Genomic DNA, 19,293 nt, shown 5'->3' on the forward strand with positions numbered 1-19,293 from the left:
TCAAGGTGAGGCCTGGGGACGAGTGTGGCCTTCTGGCATCTGCTACAGGCTTGGAGCTTCCGGGATTGTTGCATTTATTTTTAGCTGGCCATCATGGACTCAAAACTCCAGAGACACAAGGAAAGCGGAGAACAGCCTGGTGATGCTCCTCGGAGGTCAACTCTTTACTCAAAGCACAGGATGGCTTTGACCCCCGATTCAGGCCGGGGTCAGCCCCGGGCCAAGTTCTGGGCTGTGCGGGTCGAGCAACATGCACGGCAAAGGGAGTCGGGCCCCCAAAGTCGTCCCTGTCCCTCCGTGCGCGGCGGGAGGCGAGAACGCGGTTCTGGTCCTGGAGCTCCGGGGGAGCAGCCTCTTCGCCGGTGCCGCGGCCCCGCCGGGTCAGGGCGGCCCCGCGGATGCCCACGGCCCGGCCACGGAGTCCCCGGCCGGGCCGGCGCCGTCGGGGCCCTGTGAGCCGTCGTCCTCCGTGGCGGAGGCGGAGCGTGTGCTGTCCTCGCGCAGGGCGGGCTCGGGGCTGGCGGCGCGCTGCTGCTGTTCCTTGAGCTCTGAGTAGGAGCGCGAGAAGGTGTGGAAGATGGAGGTGACCGGGAAGGCCATGAGCAGGATGCCGCTGAGGATGCTGCTCAGCGCCACCACCTGCCCGGGGAGGCTGCGCGGCACCATGTCGCCGTAGCCCACGGTGGTCATGGAGATGACGGCCCACCAGTAGCTGGCCGGCACGCTGGAGAAGTCGCGGCGCGCGCCCAGCTCGCGCTCGGCCAGGTGCACGAGTGGCGCGAAGAGGGCCATGGCCACGCAGAGGAAGAGCAGAAGCAGCCCGAACTCGCGCGCGCAGCGGCGCACGGTCAGGCCGAGCGAGCGCAGCCCCAGCGAGTGGCGCGCCAGGCGCATCCAGTACAGCACGCGCAGCGCGCGCAGCAGCCGCAGCACCAGCCCCGCGCGCTCCAGCAGCTTGCTGCCGCCCGCGCCCGGCCGCGCCGCCAGGCCCACGAGCAGCGACACGTAGAAGGGCAGGATGGCCAGGATGTCGATGATGTTGAGCGGTGTCCGCAGGAAGGCACACTTGCTCTCAGCCTGCAGCGAGCGCAGCAGGAACTCGAAGGAGAACCAGGCCACGCACACCGTCTCCAGCACGAAGAGGCTGCGGCACCTGGGGGAGCACTCGCCCTGGGGGGAGAAGGGGACACGTGCTGGGGGCAGGGAGGCCTGTCCCTCCCGGGCTGCCCTTCCTCCTGACGCCCACCCGCGCACATGTGCCACTGCAAGGGCAAGGGCTGTAAACCACAAAAGCCCAATTCCTGTAAAAATAAAAACCACAAAAATTTACTAGGAGGTTGGCTTCCCACAGGAGAGCAAGCAGAGCTCAGCTGGCCAGCTCCCCAGCAAAACCAGAGAAAATCGTTAAAAAACAACCATTTAAAGCCTCTGGAAACACTCCTAAGGACAACAGAAAATGAAAAACGTATTCAAGAAAATCTGTGGAAATTGGTTTAAAAAGGAGAGTCTTTGGTATTTGAACCAAGACTCCCGCAGCGTCCCAGCTCAGCGAGGAGGGGGCTGCACTCCCGAGGCTGCAGCCACCAACGCGGGGCTCCCTGTGCCCCGTGGGCTGATTCCCCGGGGAGTGCGGCTGGGAAGAGGGGCACCTGCTCCCACGCAGCCCCCACTCCTGCAGTGGAATGGAGGCTGTACCCTGAGAACGCCGGGACCCTCAGAGCCCTCGCCCCAGCTTGTGAGGGTGGTTCCATGCCAGGAGAGACGACAGAGAGGACCTCAGCCCGCTGGCTCCCCGTCTCTCTGCAGGGCACTCAGCTCAGAGAATGGGGGTCACCAAGGAAGGAGCCTGCCACTGCCCCACCCCCAGGCCCAGAGCCCTGGCACAGAGGTGCTGTGTAGGGGAGACGCAGACTGTAAGAGAGATGCCCCTGATCACTTCCCAGAGGAACTGACTTCATTTGCAACAGAAAATGGTGACGTTCAAACCCAAGGGTGCTCTCAAGAGTGGTAGAGGTTGCAGTGAAGGAAAACAAGAGGACATTTGTGGATCTAATGAAGACACAGCCTAGGCTGTGGGGTGGCCAGTTTGCAGGAGAGAACTGGGGTACAGAACTGGAGGAGCCCTCCTGGGGTCAGAACAAATATCAGCACCGACCTCAGAAACTGTTCCATCCTAAGAGCCACAATGTGGCTGGATTGGTTTCTAGAGGAATTTATGCCCAAGGGCAGTTGAAAACAATAGAGCAATCAGCCAGCAATTAGAGGAGTTTCAAAGTTCGGTCAGGGAAAGAGACCCAAGTGCTACCAAAACCAGTGTCCTCCCACGGTGACTGGGCCTCTTAGAGGAGCAGCGGCAAGGGCTGAACACGTGTGCGTGTGTGTGTGTGTGTGTGTGTGCGTGTGCGTGTGTGTGTGTGTGTGTGTGTGTGGCAGGGGGCAGGGCAGGAATAGACTTCACTAAAATAATCTAACCAATCACTAAACAAGCAAATAACAGTAACGTGCCCTGAACTGGGGGGCAGGGGAAGGCAATATCCAGTGTTCCTAAATTGTATTATCTAAAATGTCTAGGTTTCAATAAAAAATCATAGGGCAGGCAAAGAAACAGTGAAGTATGACCCATACATCAGAAAAGAAATCAGGCAACAAAAACTGCCTATGAGAGTGACCAAACATCAAATTTAACAAAAAGTTTCAAAATTGCCATTATAAGTACATTCACAGAACTAAGGAGAACTTGATTAAAGAAGTAGGGGAAGGTATGATGACAATCTATTGCATCAGATGGAGAATATCAATAAAGAAAAATTTAAAAAGAACCAAGTGGAAATTCTGAAGTTGAAAAGTACAATAACAAAAAATTCACTATAGGAGCTCAGCAGTGGATTTGAACTGTCAGAGGAAAGGTTTGGTGAACTTGAAGATCGATTGGTGACGATTACGCAGGCTGAGAACAGAGGGACACAAGGATCGTACTGGCACCAAGGAATCCAGGTACCAGCAGGAAGGGGAGAGGAGAGGAGAAGAAGAGTGTTTGAGAAACCGTGGCTGAAAACTTCCAAATCTATTGAAAAACAAGGACCTACACAACCAGGAAGCTCACTGAGCTCCAGCAAGGAAAAGACATCACAGGAAAAATGCTGACCACCAAAGACAAGGAGGAAACCTTGGAAGCAGCAGAGACAGCGATAGGTCACCTGAGAGCTCACTCTGGTGAGATTACGCCTACATCTCAGCAGAAAGCAGTGGGCAACGTGTTCAAACTGCTCAGAGAACACCCGCCTGCCCGAGAATCCTACATCCAGCAACGCTGTCATTAAAAAATGAGGGTGACAGAAAGACTTGCCCAGATAAACAAAAACTGAGAGCTGCCTTACAAAAACTCTAAAGGAAGGTCTTCAGGCTGAAAACCAGTGATCCCAGAGTCTTCTTAGATGTGATACCAAAAGCAGGAGCAAACAAGATAAAATAGATGAATTAAACTTAATCAAATTTAAAACGTAATCGCTTCAAAGGACACTGTTATGGCCTGAACTGCTCCTCTTCAAAATCCTTCTGTTCAAGCCCTGTTAGTACCTCAGAAGGTGACTTTTTGGAGATGAGGTCTTTAAAGACAATCCGCAGAATGGGAGAATATATTTACAAATCATATACGATAGGGACTTGTATCTAGAATATAGAAAGAATTCCTACAACTCAACCATAAAAAAAGACAAACAACCCAATTAAAAAAATGGGCAAAGGATCTGAATAGACCTTTCTCTACAGAAGATACACAAGTGGCCAAGAAGCACATGAAACGGGTCTCAACACCGTTAATCATCAGGGAAGTGCAGATCAAACCCACTCGAAGGTCCCACTTCACACCCACCAGCACGGCCAGAATGAAAGAGCAGACAACAAGTGCTGGAGAAATCAGGGCATCGTGCACTGCTGATGGGAACATGCAACCGTCCAGTCACTTTGGAAAAGAGCCTGGCTGTTCCTCATACAGTTCCTCACGTGACCCTGCAATTCCACTCCTCGGCGTGAGCCCAGAGAAGTCAACATGCATGTGCACACAGAAACTGTACACGGATGTTCGTGGCCGCATGACTCACAGAAAGTGGAAACAACCCAAGTGTCCATCCGATGATTAATGGATCAACAAAACTTGGTAGCTCCATACAATGGGACATTATCAGGCCATGGAAAGGAATGAAGCGCTCATTCCTGTTACGGCATAGACGAACCCTGAAGATAGTTCAGAGTGAAAGGATCCAGTTACACAAGACATGTGCTGGATGGTTCTGTTCTCACGGATCCAGAACAAGGAAATCTATAAAGACAAAGTCGATCCGTGGGGCTGGTGGGGGGAGAGATAGGGCCGGGCAGTGAGTGCTGAAGGCACTGGGTCTCTTTTGAGAGACGGAAATGCTCTAAAATCAGACGGTGGTGATGGCGGCACAAGCTGCAAACATGAAAACCCGCTGAACTGTACACTCAAACTGGGCAAATTGCATAGTGTGTGGATTATATATCAGCAAAGCTATTTTTTAAAAAAGACTTATTAATTAATCCCAGAGTGTGTGGCTGTCTGGGTGGGGACAGTGAGTGGGGACCCCGGTGTCGGGGCTCCGTGTGCAGGGGCGTCCAGAGCAGAAGCCAGAGAGCGTGCAGACCTCCCCAGCTGCCCCCGTCTGGCCACGTCGCACCTCTGCCCCCGAGCCCCCAGCCAGCCCAAACCCCCTCCCCAGGTTACCTCTATCACTGCTGAGGAACAGGAGGAAAGGGCAGGAGAACACACCAGACTCAGCGGACGCCCCTCACGCTCTCTGCTCTCAGTCTCGGTCCGGCTCACACCGGGCGTGAGGGGACCCGGGGCCTTGCACCGTCCCCACCTGGCTCACGTCCCTCTGAGTCCCCGCCCAGCAAGAAGTGGTGACCTTCCATCGCCACGTGGACCGGAGGTGAGGACCCGCCTGGTGCTCCCAACAGGGAGCAGGTCGTGGTTCAGAAGACATTTGCAGCACTGGCCTCGGTGCCCTGAGGGCGCAGAGGTGAGCAGGACCCCGCAGGGCTGCTCCGCAAGCCAGACACCAATGTGTCAACGGTCTGCAGGGAACCTGGGGCACCCCGACTCCCGCAAACCTCTCCGATTTGCACTTTCTGAGCCAGCCTCCCAGTGCCCAGGGCGATTTACGTGTATCGAGCGGAGCCTGGCGTTCTCATTAATGAGCTGTCTGAGCCCAGCGCCTTGGCCTCTACATCAGTCACCCTCCTGGTCGTGCACCTGGAAAAACCGGCCATGTGCTTACTTCCCCACGTGGCCCCGGACACAAGGGTGGGCCCCAGGGAAGGTCACAGCTTTAGGATAAACCCCTGAATGTCACTGGGCAGGTCCATCCTCAAACAGAGGTGATGGCGGCTCCAGCTGGACGAAGGGCTCCCACCCCATCTCGGTCTCGGACCCGCTCGTGGGGCGCACAGGTGGAAAAGCGGAGTCCACTCCCGAGCAGCGGGGGGTGGGCACTCCAAGCCCCGAGGGTGAGCCTGGGGCACACCCTTGTCAGGCTCTGAGAGGTTACAGCACCCCCCAGGCGGCACTGATGCCCCGGGCCTCTGACCACCTGGCATGGGCCTCCCGCTGGGCCTGGGGACTTAGGACACAGCAGCTCCAGGAAAACTGGATTTAGGCAGGAAGACGCAGCTGGGGCCGCGGGGACTGACAGGGTTGGAAACCCTGGGCGGGGGAAGGGGACCCGCTGGCCGGTGAGTGGGAGGGTCGTACCTGCCTCACCTGCTCAGGACTCTGATGACCTCAGCCCAAGGGGTGCTTGGGGGTCCCATGACCCACCGCCCCAGGAGCACCCCCGACGACGCCCCCTCGTCCGGGCCGACCTTGGGCTCTGGGTCCCCCATCATCCCTGGGCCAAGTGCAGCCGCTGGCTCCCCTTCAGGTGGGCTGCGGCCACGTGTGCTGGTGGGGGGAGGGACAAAGGCCCCGGCCGCCCCGGCCCGTGCTGGAGGAGCGACCCCAGCGCACCGGCCTGGAGCCAGGTCCATCCGGTGGGTCCGGGAAGAGGCGTACTGTGAGCGCCTCCCCTCACCCCCTGAAGGACCAGCCAGGAGGTTCATTGGAGGGAGCTATTTCTGGAACTTTTAGTCCAGAAAATGACGCTGATTTATCATCATTTGACACATCTGGCCTATTTGGCCAAAACTGGGTCAGCGCTAAATCTACGTTCCGCTGGTTCACCCACTTCTGAAGGGCCCACTGCCTGCACTTTCACTGACGCCAGTAATTAGGCCACAGCTGTCCCGCACGGGATGCTGTGCGCCGGCCTCGGGGCGATGCCGCCCCTGCCCGAGCCGAGGGGACCTTTCACACCCTGCCTGCCCGGCTCGAGGCTGGGGCCCCGGTCGTCTGCTCCTCGTGCCCTCTGCTCCCCCGGGGGCTGACCGTCGGGGCCGGACGGGGCGTCTGCTAACGGCTGCCACCCCCGCCGCTGTCGGGGCAGGAGGGGAGGGCTCGGGTCTCGGGGGCTTGGGGAGGACACGGAGACTCCGGAGTGGTCGTTTCCGGAGGGAGAGAAGGCGGACCCTACACCCTGGGACGGTCGCGGGCAGTGGGGACCTCCGTGTCTGGTCTCAGTGGGTGGGACCGTCTCACCGCCACACCACCCTTCACGTCCCGCGGGGGTGTTCCTGTGAGAACTGCAGGGCCACCTCTGACCCCAGGAAGACGGCCTGGAATGTGCCAGAGCCACTCAAATGGACCAACGACCCCCAGAGCCCAGGGAAAGGGCTCCCCCTTCAGAATCACAAGCACCTTTCAGCTCCATAGAGGAAACACAGGAGCAGCAAAGGGAATCCCAGGACCCAGAGCCCCTTTCTTTGGCTGGGTCCCTACCACACTGGAGCCCTGACCCCCTCTCGGCCCCTCCACCTCCGGCCATCCGTGGGTGCGGGGAGCTGAGGGCGCATCTGCCATAAGGAACCCCTGGGCTCCGCAGGCTGGACCACGCGCGACCATCACAGGCCCGCCACTCACCGGGACCAGGTGCAGTGGGTTCTCACTGGGGGTGCAAGAGCCGGGCTGGGGGTGGGAGGGAGGGTCCCCCACAGACAAGGGGGTTCCTGAGGAGGGGGGAGAAGGAACAGGGAGGTGCGGGTGGCCTGGTCGTCCTCTAGGGCAGGAGGCCAGAAGCACAGCGGCGGGGCTGAGGTGGCAGCTGGATGGGGGTGGGCAGGGCCCCCAGCACTGGAGGCAGGGCCTTCTCCCCAGGCTGCAGCTCCCCCCGCACAGCCTGCACTGGCGCCCCTCATGGGCTCCGCCAGGGCTCCTGTGAGGCACCGCCACCTCCCCCAGGGCCCTGGGTCCTGCCTGGTCCCACGGGAGACTTCCCTTCCCGGGGAAAGGCCGCAGGCCGCCGCGCCCCCTCCCCCGGGACGGGATCTCGGCACCAGCCTGAGAGTCTGTGCGTGATGCTCCGGCAGGCGTTGCCCTGGGCACTGGGTCCCTCCCCTCTCCTTCAGTTTATTGTCCTTCTGGAATAGTCACTGGGCATCCTTCAATTCCTTGTGCCTCGAGAACCGAAGGCCAGCTGCCCCCAAGGCAGCAGCTCTGTCACCGCGGCGGCAAGTCTGAGCTGACCGCAGACGTGGACGCAGGGCGTGTGGCCACGCTGTCCATGTCCCCGCACATCCAGAAATCTCGAAGCCGCACATCAGATTCCGTGCCGGACGCAAACCTTACGTGGACACTATCACCCACCGTCACCGAAAAACCAACCAAACGAAACTGCTCGCGTTCCTCCAGGGCTGCGGCAGCCTCTGGCTGATAGACAAGGACATTTTCACGTGCATCAGAAACTGCTGAGCTGTCCCCCTCAGGAGCCCGCAATTCACCCGCTTCCCCACCAGGACAGGGTCACGGGGCCACTGCCCCAGGCCAAGGATCGAGAGGGGCCCAGACACTGGGCAGAGTATAAATCGGTACGAACGTCTCACAGATACATCTGCAAAGCCTTCACAGGGTGCGTACCCTGGAAAGCCTGTCTGGGGAGTGGGTTCTCAGGGACCATCAGACACGTGCCCACAGGCTTACGTGGAAGGATACGCGCTCCGGTGAGGCCGGGGGTGGAGCCGTGGAGCCACCGCTACCATCCCCGAGGCCCCCGCGCCGCCTCCTTACAGCCAGGCTGTCCCCACCGCAACCTGGCAACCACGGATCCCTCTGCCTTTTCCAGAACGCCTCATAAACGGACTCACACCGCGTGCAGACTTCCAAGTCTGCTTTTCCCACGTCGTATCCTGAGACTCGTGCTGCTTTGCTCTCTATTGCTGATGGCTTGTTGCATGGATGTGCCAGTTACCCCTTCATCCATGGGTGTGCATGGCGGTGCCTTCCAGTCTGGGGCTGATGCAAGCAGCTGGGGGCTTGCATGGAGACACGCTTTCACTTCTCTTGGATAAATACCTAGGGGGGTGCTGACCCCGTGTAACTGCACCCACTCATTCATTCTACAAGCTTTTTTGTGGATTTCTTGGGATTTTTTTTGTGTTCATAGTTTTATTGCTTCCTTTCCCATCATATACTTGTCTTTCTTTTTCTTGCTTCATTGCACAGGGTAGGACTTCTAGAACAATGCTGAATAAATAGGCTTTATTCCCAATGGCAGGGAGAAAGCATTGTCATTTATCTTTCATCATTACGTATGTCATCAGCTGTAGGTTTTTTTAAATAGGTGTTCTCCACCAGGTTAAAGAAATTCCCTCTATTTCTAGAATTGAATGTTTTTGTTTTAATCGTGAATGGATATTGAATTTTGTCAAACGCTTTCTTGACATCTATTGAGACGACCAGATGGCTCTTCTTCTTTGCTGTGTTAATATTATGAATTACATTGATTGATTTTCAAAAGTTGAACCAGGCTTGCTTTCCTGAAAAATTTCACTTAGTCATGATGTGTTACCCTTTTTACACATTGCCATACTTGATTTATTAACATTTTGTTGGAGTTTTGCATCTATGTTCATGTGAGATACTGGTCTGTGTTTTTTTTCTTTCCTGTAGTGTCTTTGTCTGGTTTGGTGCCAGGATAATACTGGAAGTGTTCTCTTCTATTTTCTGGAAGAGATTGTGCAGAACTGGTATCATTTCTTCCTTAAACTTTTGGTAGAATTCACCAGTGAAACCATCTGGGACTGGAGTTTCGTTTTTGGAAAGTTTTAAACTATGAATTAAATTTCTGTAATCAGCAGAGGTTATCTACTCCTTCTTGAATGAGTTTTGGTGACTGAACGTTTTTAATTTAATTTTTGTTTTACGAAACAAAAAAGATAGACTTATAAAGGAAAAAACAGTATTCCTACCACGACTCATCTCCCAGGGGCAACAGTTTTCAATTCTTCCTTCTAACAGTTACTTCCATACTTTTAAATAATGGGCTTACCTAGCTATTTGCTGATGTATTAACTGTATACATTTCTATGACTTTGTGTAGCTGAGGATTCGGTTCTCTTACACCATCCCCACCACATCCATGATCCCTTTCCTCTAGAAATAGTAGTGTCACGCTTTGAGGTAAAATCTGTAGCTACTAAGATAAGGTGGAGACGCTTCACTGCCGAGCCAGGTTGTGGGCTACGCTGCATTACATTTTTTTCCCTCATAAAATGTTTTGGTTTTTTCCTCAAGTTTTATGGCCCTGTTCTAAAGTTGCTTAGCTTGCTATAAATCATGGTGTATTTTCTCCAAATTGAAAACACGTCAGAGGGTTCTGTTTCCTTTCCAAGACCCGCCTCCCCTTCCCGGGGCCTCTGCCCTCTTGCTGCAAACTGTGGTCCAGAGCGGCTCTCGGTTCCTCTCTGTTTGGAGCTCCTCGTACACCTTGATATGCGGTGTCTCCTCTTCAGTTTACTCCATCTTTCTGCCGAAGCGCATCCTCTGGTACCCCCCTGAGAGGAGGTACGCGGCGGGTACATCTTTGAGCCTTTGCGTGTCTGGAGAGTCCTTATTCTACCTCCATGCTTGACTGCTCTGGCCTGATGCAGGCGATGGGCAGAAAGTCCATTTCCACTCGGAAGTTTGAAGGGGCTGCCCCATCACGTCCAAGCTTTCAGCGTTGCTGGTGAAGCTTAACACCGACAGGGAGAAGTGCTTAAATCTCAGTCAATGCATTTCCAACCGAAGGGACCGTGTAGCTGGCAGAAGTCGGAACCCGAACATGGCCAGCTGGGCCTCCCAAGCCTGCCACCCTGAGGCCACCCAGAGCTCCTCCTCGAGGTCCATCTGAGGGCCACCCCCAGGCCCACTCCACCCCGAGGTCTGCCCCAAGGTCTCTCCCCTGAGGTCCAGCGCCATGGGGACTGTTCACCCATCACGATTCCCTCTCTCGTGGAAGTTCTTGGGTATTTTCTCGGGGCTGGTCGACCCAGGAGCCGGGCCCTCGCGTCTCAGAGCCTGAGGGTCCCCGCGTCCTCCTCGCTGTCTGCTCATCCTGACCTCCTCCCAGTGACGGCTGCCCTCCTGGCTCGACCCCCCGACTCCTTCCTTCCCCCCACCTCTCCACGTCGTCTCTAAGAGCCCCCTAGACGAGCGCCAACCCTTCCAACCAGGCACTGTGATTACACCTCAGGGCCGCTCTCACCCCCGTTGGCTCTGTGGACGCGGCCCTTCCCCTCGGGCCTCCACAGGTACCAGTGAGGCTCCTTGGGGTCTCCTGTTTCCTTCAAGCTCCACCTTCGCCCGTCTTCGCCGTGGGCTTCCTTTCCCAACAGGCCTCTCCTCCTCCGAAGGCCGAGGCACCATGTGGAAGCTGCCCGCACCAAGGGCCCGTCAGCCGCGTCGGGGTCCCGATGCCGGCAGGTGGGACTCTCCCCCGTCGGGAGAAAGCGCCTCCAGAGGAGGGTCGCCCAGGTGCCCGCGGGGGGGTGCAGGGTGGCTGAGGTCGGTCCTGGCAGGCTCTCCCACCCCCTACGCGGCTGCACCCCAAACCCGCTCCCAGGCTCAGGGCTCCTGGGGGGGCACCGTCGGGACAGTGGGAGCACAGGGGACAGGTCAGGCTGGCTCCACACCAGGGGCTTCTGGAAACCAAGTGGTTTTGGAACTGTTCTCGGAAGGTGCGGCCGCCACAGCCCGGCCCTCACTCGACACCGACCCTGCTTTGATTTCCTAGTGAAAATAAACAGCCGGCCGTGTTTCTTCAGTAGCAGAGGCTGAGGGGTGGCCAGCGGCTCGGTGGGCCGGCGGTGGGGGCGGCCAGCAGAGGCCTGGCCTGGCTGCACCTCCAGCCCCTGCTTCGTTCTCATTTCAGAGCATCAAAGATTCAATGGCATTCGTCCTGCTAAGGAGCCTGATGACCCTATTAGACTGTGTGCCATCACTCTTCGTAGATAAACCCAGGTGTGAGGACGAGGAGAGGAACAGGAGCCGGGCCGGAGGGCGGGAGGGTGGGACTCGTAACTGCGAGGGCAGCGCTGAGCTCAGCCTGAACGCCTGTCGCCCCGGCCTGAGGGATCCGACCCCAGGGAGCGTTCCACCAAAGACCCCGAGGCTTGCAGGCTCTCCCTGTGTTTATCTAGGGTGTAATTAGACTCTTAAAATGCTCACATCACTTTGCTGCCTGTGTGTGCTCTGGACAGATTCTTATCCCTCCATCCATCCATCGCGGACCTTGTGTCTGGCAAAACAGCCAAGCCAAGCTGTCGTCTGCAGCTGGGGCATCAGCAGGGTCACGAAGCCACCCTGTCACAGACTGGACACTTCGAAGAGTAAAGGGTTTGTCCTTACTAATTTAGCTAGTCCCTCATTAACAGCTTTGTGTGCGGATCTCCTTTTTGCCGCCCATAAGTACCTTAAGGAAAATACTTATGAACTCATTTCACCAACTACAAATTTATGATAGTTTGACTTTAAGCTGAACTGAGGTTTATTTTTTCTGGTTATCTATGGTAACAGGCTCTTGTAGTACAAATAGATAATTAGGGGAAGGAATATTAAATCCACTTAAGAGAACAAATGGTTAAAAAGATCAAACAGTCATCTACGTAGAAATAATGAATGTACTCATTTCAAGTTGTCTGCACTGAAGCAGAGCTGTCAATTCACTTTCCTGGCAACAGCCCATGAACCAGTTTTGTGGTCACACGGAAAGGAACGAAGACACCTTGGTTACGAAGTACTCCACCCTCTGCCTGGCTGCAATGAGCCTGTCTTCCCGTTGGACCCACCGGCATCTGCTGGTCCCTCCTGGGAACGATGTGCCGGCCCAGATGCTGGAGGGGTTCAAGAAGCAGACGGAACCGCAGCCACCAGCATCTTCACACCCGGTACCGAGGAGTGAAACCGCTCGGTGCTCACAGCTGCGAGCACGTCTGAGCTACAGGATTTTCACTCACCCTCTCAAGCAGCTGGCAGAGTGTGAGCACCGGCCATCCTGCCCCCAGGGCCCCGCCACCCTCGCGGGAGCGACCCACGTGAGCCGCAGACAGACACAGATGAACAAGGTGATCACAGACAGCGACACCGCCCATGCATTAGTGAAGAGGGCGTCCATCTCAGGGGAGAACAGTTCCCAGCCACGAACCTGAATTCCATCTGAGTCACAGGCAACGGCGCGAAGTGGGCAGGCTCTGCTCTTCGTCTGTTCACCAATCTCAGTCCTTGTTCCTAGGGAAGCCCTCCCGCAGTGGTGGGCGGGCTCTTTCCAGGGAGATAGGCGTGCTTCCGCTTCTCTGTCCTGTGCCGGGATTGGTCCCACCCGTCCGGGCGGCGCCCCTGACGCACAGTTGTGCGAATCCCCCTTAGAGCCCTTGGCGGCAGCGACTTGATGGCACCCTCCTGGCTGCTGGGTTCAGTCGCGGTCCCTCCGAGAGGAGCAGAGATGCTACGCACAGGGCGCTGGCCCTGCGACGCTTGCCGGCTCCTGTGACCTGGGCAGGAGGTGGCTCCTGGGGCCGACCAGAAGGGCCCTCATGCCCTGGCTTCCGTGCGCTTTCTGACTGGGTTCAGCAGGTTATTTTTTCCGGGAAAGCAGCCCCTCCCTGCCGACCTCAGCACATCCATCCGGCAGCCAAAGGCACAGATGCACGGGGCCAGGGGCAGGGGCCCTGCCCATCACGGCCACCTCAGCAGCGGCAGCGCTGTGGACCCGCAGGACCAGCCAAGGTTTTCTGTAGGACCCAGGGCCGTGCCAACACTGCACGGACATCCCTGGGGCAGGGGACGGAGGGGGAGGCGGGCAGGGAAGGCTGAGCAGGGGAGCGCGCGGCGGGGGACCCCGGCCGGAGGCTGGCAGCTCGTCTTGCGCAGGAGGGGAGCAGTAGACGTGCGTCATCACGCTGGGGGAGCGTCCGCAACGCACACACAGAATCAAGAACAAACAACCCAAGGCAGGTGATGAAGAAGGAAATCGTCGGAAGTACAAATGGAGGCGGAGATGCGAAAAGACGTTAGCCTGCTAGTGAGCGAATGAAAATTTAAAAAGCCAGGAAATGGCTTTTTGTTTTAGAGCCAGGCAAATTGTTATCAGGTCGCCCAGCACTGGCCAGGCCCAGCGTCCAGGGACTGGAGCCCACGAAGGCATCGCAAGGCCCCCGTGGGGCAGCATTTGGGGCCTGGGCTCACAGCCCCGCCCCCCGACGGGTACAGCTGGGGACCTAATGAGCAGAGTGGTCGAGTGGTGGAAGATCCGTTAGCAAATGTGACAGGAAGGGCTGGAAACAAGAGCTGCAGGGAGGGAACGCTTAAAATTACCAAATAACAGGACTGCTTCGACGTTCCTGTTACGGGAACCAAGTGCCTACAAGACTGCCTACGCACTACTGCACCACTTTTACAATTTCATGAAGAGGCTTCGGGAGCAGAGACAGTGAAATGCATTCAGGCTTCAGCAATTACCTCTCATCTTATTTTCACTTTGTTCTGGACACGGCTCTGTACCTGCCAAGCTTCCGTAAAGGAGCATCACGGAAAACTCTCTGAAGAGTGGGCACGCTTCAGGCTGGTGGGGAGCAGGGGTACAGGCCGTCTGGGCAGGCGCGCTGGGCGGGCGAGGGGCCTGGCTGGCCGCGTCCAGGGCAGGATCTGCGGTTTGGTGGCTGTTTTCTCCCAGCTCTGCATCCCACTGAGCCCACATGACCGTTCTCACCGGAGCGCAGGGTTTATTTCTCAAGATGCTCATTGCCAGGTCACATCAGAAAACAGGAGCTCTCCCAATCCCCCCAGTCTTCGCTGAGACCCTACTCCTCGGGGTGCAGCCTGCTTCCCTGGGAGCTGCCAACGCGGGGATCCCACAAAGAAAGCCGACCCACTGGAGTAACCCCGACCCTCACCAAAGATCTCACGGGCGTTGATAAATTAGAATTTGGGGTAAAATCAACAGCACAAGCCCCTCATCTGGGAATAGCCAGTTTGCTGAATTACAATAGTTGACGTCTTCTCATTAAAAACATTCCTTCATGTTACACTTAATATTCCAGGCTTCAGTGAGCCTAAAATCACCTGAATGCTCAGGTCTGTTCCCGCAGACTGGCTGGTGCTGGATGAATTTTGCTGTCTTAAACGTGCAGCTTATAAAGCAAAATACCTCAACCCCGTGAGGGGAGTGCTGAGGCCATGGCCTCGCCTACACGGGGAGAGACCCTTGATGCCCACTCATTTCCAGGCACGTTCGATGTTCTCACAGCTGCCCCGACACTGGCTGCTGTGGAGGAGCGGGGCACGGGGTCCTCTGGCACTGACTGCAACACAAGGGGACGCCCGTCCTCCCCGCTTGGGCCCAGGGAGGGGCCTCAGTGGGGACGGGCTGGGAGGGGACGGGCGCAGGCAGGCCCGCTGGGCTCCACCGCTTTCTTCTCTGTCCGCTTCTCTCCCCGCTGCGTCCTGGAGCGAGGGACTGTCTGAGGGCCCGATCGAGGTGGCTGTGTCGGGAGACCAGGACTCAGGCCTCCTCACTTGAAGCCGAGGGCAGTGGCCAGTCTCTCCCCTGGAGGCCGGAGGGGGTCCGTGCGGACTTGGGGTGCGGGGATGGCATGGGGACCCCCGGTGGCACCAGGAGGGAGGGAGGGGAAGCGACCAGAGGGCTGTTTCCTGGCACAGCGGCTTCCCGGTCGCCCTGCCCTGCGGTCTCCACACCGGCTGGGGAGACGGAGGCCCCCGCCACGGGCCCGGGTCACATCCCGAGTGCGATGAGGCGCCTGCTGACAGCCAGGCACGGGCCGGTCGTCTGATTCCCCAGCTGCCCCTTAGGACTGGCTTCCCCTCTGCGCCCACTGTGGACCAACAACTCCCGCTGTGTCGTTTACACAAACCAGTGTCTGGAGAAGGAGAGTCAGTGCCTGGACGCGGCCTCCTCGCCACCGCCCACCCCGCATCCCGCACGTGCTTCAGCATCTTGTTTGCAAAAGGATAAAAAGCTGTCACTTATTTCTGTGTGCAAAGCACCGTCCACAGCAATTTCCAAGCATTATTCAATTTAACCTCAGCAGCTCTGAAGTATCTGCATTTCACAGACGAGGAAACTTTGGCTCTGAAAGGAGATGGAAGTGTTGTCAGGTCTTCAGCAGTGGGCTACAAGAGCTGGGGTGGGAGCCCTGGTCTGCGTTTAAGTCTGAGAACTTAACCAACACCCAGTTTTGCCTCTTCTGGTGACAGAGAAGGTGAACCAAAGGCCTTGGCTAGATTATGACAAAGAGAATCTTGGGACCGGCTTCCAGTTCTGCACGTCAAGAGCTTGGGAGTCTCCGCTCCCTCCAAACAACAACTAAAAAGCTGAACAGACTGAAAAGTCAACAACTCTTCTTGGGTCCGTAAGAGAGGTGAGGTCACAGGGCAAATCACTGCCCCCAAGATTGGAGAGACAGACGGGTAAATGCAGGGAGTCCAGCTTCCTGGGGCAGAGACTTGAAGCTGCCATGGGAACGAGTGCCAGGTAGGAAAACCTGAATTGTGATTTTTCAGTTGCTGGAGGCTCAGTGTGAACAAGTCTGAGAGTTATAAGCTCCAGGGGACCCTGTCAGGGGAGGCCCTCAATATTGTGAGATCTACCACCAGGAGCTTGATGAGGTTCTCACAGTAAATATGGGAGAAAAGAAAACATACAGGGCATTGGTTCAAGATGGCGGAGTAGAAAGACGTGCTCTCACTCCCTCTTGCGAGAGCACTGTCATCACAACTAACTGCTGAACAGTCACCGACAGGAAGACACTGGAACTCACCAAAAAAGATCCCCACATCCAAAGACAAAGGAGAAGCCACAATGAGACGGTAGGAGGGGCGCAATCACAATAAAATCAAATCCCGTAACCACTGGGTGGGTGACTCAAAGACTGGTGAACACTTATACCACAGAAGCCCACCCACTGGAGTGAAGGTTCTGAGCCCCGCGTCAGGCTTCCCAACCTGGGGGTCTGGCAACGGGAGGAGGAATTCCCAGAGAATCAGACTTTGAAGGCTAGCGGGATTTGATTGCAGGACTTCGACAGGACTGGGGGAAACAGAGACTCCACTCTTGGAGGGCACACACAAAGCAGTATGCACATCAGGACCCAGAGGGAAGGAGCAGTGATCCCACAGCAGACTGAACCAGACCTACCTGCTGGTGTTGGAGGGTCTCCTGCAGAGGCGGGGGGTGGCTGTGGCTCACCGTGGAGACAAGGACACTGGCAGCAGAAGTTCTGGGAAGTACTCCTTGGCATGAGCCCTCCCGGACTCCGCCATTAGCCCCACCAAAGAGCTGGGAAGGCTCCAGTGCTGGGTTGCCTCAGGCCAAACAACCAACAGGGAGGGAATCCAGCCTTACCCATCAGCAGACAAACGGATTAAAGTTTTACTGAGCTCTGCCCACCAGAGCAACACCCAGCTCTACCCACCACCAGTCCCTCCCATCAGGAAGTTTGCACAAGCCTCTTAGATAGCCTCATCCACCAGAGGGCAGACAGCAAAAGCAAGAACCACAATCCTGCAGCCTGTGGAACAAAAACCACATTCACAGAAAGACAGACAAAATGAAAAGGCAGAAGACTTTGTACCAGATGAAGGAACAAGATAAAACCCCAGAAAAACAACTAAATGAAGTGGAGATAGGCAACCTTCCAGAAAAAGAATTCAGAACAGTGATAGTGAAGATGATCCAGGACGTCGGAAAAAGAATGGAGGCAAAGATCAAGAAGATACAAAAAATGTTTAACAGAGACCTAGAAGAATTAAAGAACAAAGACCTAGAAGAATTAAAGAACAAACAAACAAAGATGAACAATACAATAACTGAAATGAAAAATACACTAGAAGGAATCAATAGCAAAATAACTGAGGCAGAAGAACGGATAAGTGACCTGGAAGACAGAATGGTGGAATTCACTGTAACGGAACAGAATAAAGAAAAAAGAATGAAAAGAAATGAAGACCGCTTAGCAGACCTCTGGGACAACATTAAACGCAACAACATTCGCATTACAGGGGTCTCAGAAGAAGAGAGAGAGAAAGGACCAGAGAAAATATTTGAAGAGATTATAGTCGAAAACTTCCCTAACATGGGAAAGGAAATAGCCACCCAAGTCCAGGAAGCACAGAGAGTCCCATACAGGATAAACCCAATGAGAAACACGCCAAGACACATAGTAGTCAAATTGGCAAAAATTGAAGGAAAAGAAAAATTATTGAAAGCAGCAAGGGAAGAATGACAAATAACATACAAGGGAACTCCCATAAGGTTAACAGCTGATTTCTCAGCAGAAACTACAAGCCAGAAGGGAGTGGCATGATATACTTAAAGTGATGAAAGGGAAGAGCCTACAACCAAGATTACTCTACCTGGCAAGGATCTCATTCAGATTCGATAGAGAAAACAAAAGCTTTACAGACAAGCAAAAGCTAAGAGAATTCAGCACCACCAAACCAGCTCTACAGCAAATGCTAAAGGAACTTCTCTAAGTGGGAAACACAAGAGAAGAAAAGGACCACAAAAACAAACCTGTAACAATTAAGAAAATGGTAATAGGAACATACATATCAATAATTACCTTAAATGTGAATGGATTAAATGCTCCAACCAAAAGACACAGGCTTGCTGAATGGATACAAAAACAAGACCCATCTATATGCTGTCTGCAAGAGACCCACTTCAGACCTAGGGACACATACAGACTGAAAGTGAGGGGATGGAAAAAGATATTCCATGCAAATGGAAATCAAAAGAAAGCTGGAGTAGCAATACTCATATCTGATAAAATAGACTTTAAAATAAAGACTGTTACAAGAGACAAGGAAGGACACTACATAATGATCAAGGGATCAATCCAAGAAGAAGATATAACAATTATAAATATATATGCACCCAACACAGGAGCACCTCAATACATAAGGCAACTGCTAACAGCTATAAAAGAGGAAATCGACAATAACACAATAATAGTGGGGGACTTTAACACCTCACTTACACCAATGGACAGATCATCCAGACAAAATTAATAAAGAAACACAAGCTTTAAGTCACACAATAGACCAGATAGATTTAATTGATATTTATAGGACGTTCCATCCAAAAACAGCAGATTACACTTTCTTCTCAAGTGCACACGGAACATTCTTCAGGATAGATCACATCTTGGGTCACAAATCAAGCCTCAGTAAATTTAAGAAAACTGAAATCATATCAAGCATCTTTTCCAACCACAACGCTATGAGATTAGAAATCAATTACAAGGGAAAAAATGTAAAAAACACAAACACATGGAGGCTAAACAATACGTTACTAAATAACCAAGAGATCACTGAAGATCAAAGAGGAAATCAAAAAATATCTAGAGACAAATGACAACGAAAACACGACAATCCGAAACCTATGGGATGCAGCAAAAGCAGTTCTAAGAGGGAAGTTTATAGCAATCCAATCCTACCTCAGGAAACAAGAAAAATCTCAAATAAACAATCTAACCTTACACCTAAAGGAACTAGAGAAAGTAGAACAAACAAAACCCAAAATTAGTAGAGGGAAAGGAATCACAAAGATCAGGGCAGAAATAAGTGAAATAGAAACAAAGAAAACAATAGCAAAGACAAATAAAACTAAAAGCTGGTTCTTTGAGAAGATAAACAAAATTGATAAACCTTTAGCCAGACTCATCAAGAAAAAGAGGGAGAGGACTCAAATCAAGAAAATTAGAAATGAAAAAGGAGAAGTTACAACAGACACCGCAGAAATACAAAGCATCCTAAGAGACTACTACAAGCAACTCTGTGCCAATAAAATGGACAACCTGGAAGAAATGGACAAATTCTTAGAAAGGTATAACCTTCCAAGACTGAAC

At 54.2% G+C, this 19,293-nt stretch overlaps 1 protein-coding gene across 1 annotated transcript in view; it reads right to left on the minus strand.

The window, feature by feature from the left end:
- Positions 1-381: 381 nt before the first annotated feature.
- KCNG2 (potassium voltage-gated channel modifier subfamily G member 2) overlaps positions 382-19,293 on the minus strand; it is a 47,095-nt gene continuing 28,183 nt past the window's right edge. The window contains exon 5 of the mRNA XM_061170019.1: positions 382-1,170. Coding sequence (XP_061026002.1) covers positions 382-1,170 — 789 coding nt within the window. The remainder of the gene's footprint in view (positions 1,171-19,293) is intronic.

The sequence above is a fragment of the Eubalaena glacialis genome, chromosome 15 (genome assembly GCF_028564815.1).
Source record: "Eubalaena glacialis isolate mEubGla1 chromosome 15, mEubGla1.1.hap2.+ XY, whole genome shotgun sequence".
NCBI lineage: Eukaryota > Metazoa > Chordata > Mammalia > Artiodactyla > Balaenidae > Eubalaena > Eubalaena glacialis.